The 5878-nt window shown below is 38.1% G+C and overlaps 1 protein-coding gene across 1 annotated transcript in view; it reads right to left on the minus strand.

Moving 5' to 3' along the window:
- Positions 1-1790: 1790 nt before the first annotated feature.
- The window catches only part of LOC107732869 (ADP-ribosylation factor-like protein 6-interacting protein 1), an 18603-nt gene continuing 14515 nt past the window's right edge, over positions 1791-5878 (minus strand). The window contains exons 3-6 of the mRNA XM_016544284.1: positions 4935-5054; positions 4176-4293; positions 3252-3336; positions 1791-2585 (exon numbers count right to left, since the gene is read on the minus strand). Coding sequence (XP_016399770.1) covers positions 2467-2585; positions 3252-3336; positions 4176-4293; positions 4935-5054 — 442 coding nt within the window. The 3' untranslated portion in view covers positions 1791-2466. The remainder of the gene's footprint in view (positions 2586-3251; positions 3337-4175; positions 4294-4934; positions 5055-5878) is intronic.

The raw sequence follows: 5878 nt of genomic DNA on the forward strand, positions 1-5878 counted from the left end.
GGTTTGTGGTGGTGCAATATGGCTGCTGTAGCATCATCCGGGTGGACATTAGTGGTGGTTGAGGAGATTCCCCCTTCCATGTAAAGTGCTTTGAGTATGAGTAAAGCGCTATATAAATGTAACAATTAATAATTAAAACAATCTTTTATTGTACTATTGAATAAAATATTAATTATCAAAGAAAGAAATATTAATAGCCATAATATGGTCTTTTGTAAATGTGGTGATACTGTGATGCTCAGATACTGTGATTTCCTTCTCACATTGCTTCACCTGAACAGTTTATGTTGCTGTATATGGTATCATTGTAATCCTTGACCATCAAAACATAGGGGTAGACATCACCTTTTCTGTGTTATCATGTTTGGTTCAGGAGATATGAAAATACATAATTTGGTTATGGCGGAAAGTAAAATGGTCGCCATGGCAACCACGAGGTGTTTTTGCCATGGCTCCATTTCTGAAAAAGTTCAGGGCCCTAACCTGTACAACCTTCACAAAAAGTGAACATATCACTTCAAATTTTGCACATATCACCTACTTAGTATGTGAAAGTGTTAAAATCATATAAAACCATATTGATAAACCACCTCAAAGTACCTAATTATTAGTAAGTATGTTATGTATGTGTACAGCATTACATCCTACACAGAGTGGGGGTACAGAACAGGACACAGAACCGTGAGGGGTTTGTGATGAAAGAGGTCACCAACCCCGCTGAGGCCACGCTGCACCAGACCACATATCAAACAGCGCACTGCACCACTTCCAACAGATATCAAACAAATGAAGCAAGCGGACAGCCAGTCCCCTGGCACAGGCATAATATTATCACAGGTAATTTAGTCACTGCATATGCACACAAAAGAGCGCTCAACGAAACTCACTTCGACAGAGGCACTTGATGTTTGTGTTGCAGTATGCACGTGACTCATAAATGAACATGCAAAGAGCCATTTTGCTATTTTGGGCTACAGGAGAGGAGAAGGCAGCAGCTGGGCCTTGGCAGGCCAGAAGACAGTCTGGGGAGAGCATTCTGTGTGCAGCTCGGCGTTGCAGCGACTCATTTCATTTGTACTGAAGATGACACCAATAAACAACTAATAAAATGTAGTCAAAAAGACTCAAGACACTTCATTGTGCTGATTAGAAGTCAAATAAAGTTCTACACTGCATATAGATCTTAAAAATTGTGTTCTGTGGAGAAAAATAGGTTTAAAATTTGAGGGTGCTGAATTATTTGTGACCCTGGACCACAAAACCAGTCGGTATATTTTTAGCAATAGCCAAAAAAAACATTGTATGGGTCAAAATTGTCGATTTTTCTTTTATGCCAAAAATCATTAGGATATTAAGTATAGATCATGTTCCATGAAGATATTTTGTAAATTTCCTACCGTAAATATATCAAAATTTGATTAGCAATACGCATTGTTAAGAACTTCATTTGGACAACTTTAAAGGCGATTTTCTCAATATTTTGATTTTCAAATAGTTGTATCTCGGCCAAATATTGTCCTATCCTAACAAACCATACATCAGTGGAAAGCTCATTTATTCAGCTTATAAATTTCCATTAAAATATGACCCTTATGACTGGTTTTGTGGTCCAGGGTCACATTTGGTATGATTTGTGTGTGTGTGTTTCAGCTTTATCACCAAAAATGATTTTTAATAGTTTTAGTTGAAAATAAAGATTTGGTAAACTAAATTAGTTTTGAAGAATCAGTTTATTGTTGTGGTGAACACACTCAAACACAAAATGACAATTAAAAGAATAAGGGGAGAAGACAAGCTTAAGACAAGCCAGTAGAAACACAAAGAAATTCAAGAAAGAGAGAAAATGAACATGTATATACAGCCCAGCAACAGGTGTTGGATTGGGTAGTGGCTAGAGCTGGAGGACAGTAATGAAGTCCACACAGCACTAGTACAGCAGTACGGGTCTAAGCCCCCCTACACAAACACTCCAGTTCTGTTTTTCCAGTGCAAATTTCAGAACAGTGCAGAAATGCATATTTCCAAGTCATCTGAGGAAGAAACATTTCAAGACTTATGATGTCTTCTGTGCATCTAATTGGTTAAAGTAAATGTTCCATAGTTGTTTCACAGATTTAAAAATGAATCAAGCGCTCTTTATATTTTGCACAGACTTAACACATTTGCTATGACATGCAAATATACATGGATGCAAGACAGCTAAAATGAACGCAACATTTCAGTGTTGGAAAAAAAAATACTTCTGATGGAAAACAAATGTATAATTTGAAATGAAACCTAAAAACAAAAAAATACATACGAACCTCAAGAGATATCTGCATACATTTAAGCTGTTTACAAGATGTTACTTTTCACTATCGGCTCAGGCTTTACATTGGTCTGTTGAGATCTGACATAAGCAGGGGGAGATGACCATTTTTAACTCTGAAATGATCAGAATTCCACATTTTACTTCAGCCTAATCTTTTACTCATTCTTCTTCTCCTTCTGTTTGAGAAGTTTGTTGATCTCTCTCTTCACCATGCCAGCATATTTGGTGATGATGCCATGCTGGCAGAGGCCAGGCAAAAGCAGAAGGAAACTCACTGTGGATACAGAAAATGACAGTAAACGAGAGGACAATCACTAATACAACAGCCCTGTGAAGGTATAACCCCGCCACAGACACTGAATAATGATACTGTTCATTTTTTACAATTCTAAATTACAATCCCCCATGAGGTGACTCGTTCCATGCATCATCAAATTATTCTTATTAGGCTACTGAGATGATTGGAGTCTTCATATTTTTAAAAAGTATTAAGGATTTCATAATGGATGACACATTTATATTGAATGAAAAATGACTTGGTGCATCAGAACATTTCACCTAATCGGTACAAAGAGATTTAAAAAACCTTGTGTGTAGGGAGGGTAAGTGGCAGCATATTTCTGGATTGAAACTGTGGCTTTCCTTGACCCAAATACAATGACCTCTTTGTTGCACAGCCTAGTCACTGTTTGCATGAGCTAAGCTTTGATAAAGAACAGTGACTTCTCTACAGTTTGCACACTGTGGCGTGTCATAGATTCATAGATCTTACAGCCTTTTTTCCTGCTAGTTTGTGATTTTAAAAATCGGAATGCATTTGTGATGTAAGAGGCAGGACATGAGCAGTTTATTGCTCTAATGTTATACAACAGCCTTTCAGCACAGGGGATTTCTTCATGCAGTTTGCTTAGCTTTTAGCCCATATAAATAGCGTATATACCGATCAGGTAGGTGAGGAAGAGGTTATGCACTTCTTGTCCGATCCAGGCCACAGCAACAAGACTGCTGATGACGGAGAGGAAATACTGTAGAGAAGTAAAACAAATGTGTTACAAGGAGTACACAGAGGAGGGGCCTATTTTCTACAGAAGTTACAACAATATACAAAAATGCTTTCATTTGCACAAACTATTTGGTGTGAACAACATCCGATCAATAAATTTACATTGATCACTGTCTTGGCAAGTCACTCTTAATGAAGGAGTCATTCAGTCATTCATTAAGAAAGCAAGCGAGTGTCCTTAAGAATGGGTCATTAAACCACTGGCTCACTTGATTTGTTTAAAAATGTGAATTCATTAAGGGCAAGAAACAACAGTTCTGCTGTAGCTTTGTTCAGAACTACTTTCATTTGCGAAATTGAGCAAGACAGACAATATTTGAGTCCAAAATGTAAAAATATTATCTTCTTGTTCACTGAACTGTTGTACAAAAGCATCACATTTGCAGCCATGGAAAAAACAGCACTCTTGCTCGAGTGATATGGCTAAACTAGCCTACATTATATGATATTAATATAAGACAAAAAAAAAACATGCGGCATTTTTTGCTCTCAAATCTTGAATTCCAGGGACATCTAACAGCATTCTAATAGGCTACATCATGCAATTTTTTCAGGATTTTGAACATCACTTTAAAATGTTCTCTTAGGGGCACAAGTGCTCCTTAATTATGCATAAGTAGAGCTGTGAACTAGGGCTAGGCTCATGTTTGTTTGTTCTTACTGCTGAGCAACAGTAACAAAGCCAACCTAGTGGTGTGAAATGATAGCTTGCTTTGAGTGTGAAATGCTTATGAGTCACTAGTGAATTCTAAGACATAAAACAAAAAAGGTGCTGTTCAACAAGTCATCAAATGAGCGTACCATTTTGGGCTTTTCTTCCTTCAGGGCAAACAGACGTTTCCACCAGCCGAGCACACGGCGCTGAGTCTTCACAAGGTTCCCACAGATCTCATGGAAACGCTGCTGCTGTTCTGTGGTCCTGTGCAGGAACATAATAGTGCTCAGAAAACATACTCGATAAACAATGTCTTTATGGGTAACACCAACACATCATAAATGTTCACTCATAAATGAAGAGGGAATCTGTATCCATTTCTGCTTAGCCACTGCATTTTATTTCTGGGCATAAAACATGACCATATTGAAGGCTTAAAGCTTAGAGCCACAGGAAGCTGCCAGATACTAAAATAAACGCCAGGGGTCTGATCTCGACTTGCTCTGCAGAATGTGATGTGCATAGCAAGACTTCTCACTGCAGAGTGGAGATCAGCACAGTGAAGATGTGCTGAGTCAAACCAACACTGTGTCTGACACAGGACACTCAGCAGCAACTGCAACCTGTCACTCAAAGACACCAGAGACCCCGGCTCCTGAACTAGAGCAAGGAAAGATGCCTGGGGAGATGGACTAAAATGAAACCAGAAGAGGCAATCACATACATGCTGTGCAAATACCCGTCTTCTCAGAGGATCTGAAGTGGTGCAGTTTAATCGATTGAGAGAAAAACACTTGTGTTCTGAAGAGAAACATGCTATTCGATTAACCTCGCTAGCAGATGAAGAGATTGTTACTTTAGAGCCTGTAGTCGAGAGCAGGACTTGCTGTTGTCCCTTCACTCACCATTTGTTAGAACCAAAAACCCGGGGAGCAAGAGTCGGCACCAGGTAATCAGCCAGGCACAGGATCATGACAGCACAGGACAGACCAGTAAGCACAGAGGGGTCCAAGAAGTAGATTAGCCTGCCAATGAAGAAAGATGACATTAAACTCTTGCATTCACTTCATTTTTGGATGACGGTATGCAAATTATGTCACAACAAAAAAAACACAGACTGACGCATGATTAGTTCATAGCACAGGATGTTTGCTGTAAGTAAAAGGAGGAAGACGAAAAAAGGAATTCCTTCTTTAAAAAGACATTACTATTAAGAACTTGCCTTTTCTTTTATCATTTTTCTAAAGCTGAAGCATCTTAGTCTTTATGTACTTTCTTGGACTGTTGGTCTGTGTATTAGAACTGGATATTTTAAAGTGACTCTTTGTGCAGGTTACATAGCCAGTAAAAGGCAACAAGTGACAAGTCAAAGTGACAAGTATGAGTGAGTCATTGAATCATTAAGTGAACTGATTCATTCAAAAACATTAATTTAGCAACAAAATAAGTGACTGTCTTTATGAGCAACTCATTGAATATACTATATTGTAGGCAAAAACAGTCTGTGAAAAGAGTAATATGTTCAAATTCACCGTTTACATAAAACAGTAGGCGAAAAAAACAGGTGTTTAAAAACACAACCGTGTGTTGCTTGGAGACTAGGGGTGCAACAGTTCAACTTACTCACGGTTCGGTTTGTATCACGGTTTCGGTACGGTTCGGTATGTGTGCTATGTTTAGGGGAAAAACTATATTGTCAAATAAAAATAAAGAAAATAAGAACAAATAATCTAACTACAAGCAACAGCACAAATAAATAAACAGTGAAAAAGATACAAATAAAATAAACAGTGCTTTTCAGTTTTTTTTAGGTAGGTCTAACAGTTTTTAGGTACAGAAATTGAATAAA

This window comes from Sinocyclocheilus rhinocerous, unplaced genomic scaffold, assembly GCF_001515625.1.
Source record: "Sinocyclocheilus rhinocerous isolate Xijiao unplaced genomic scaffold, SAMN03320098_v1.1 scaffold220, whole genome shotgun sequence".
Lineage (NCBI taxonomy): Eukaryota > Metazoa > Chordata > Actinopteri > Cypriniformes > Cyprinidae > Sinocyclocheilus > Sinocyclocheilus rhinocerous.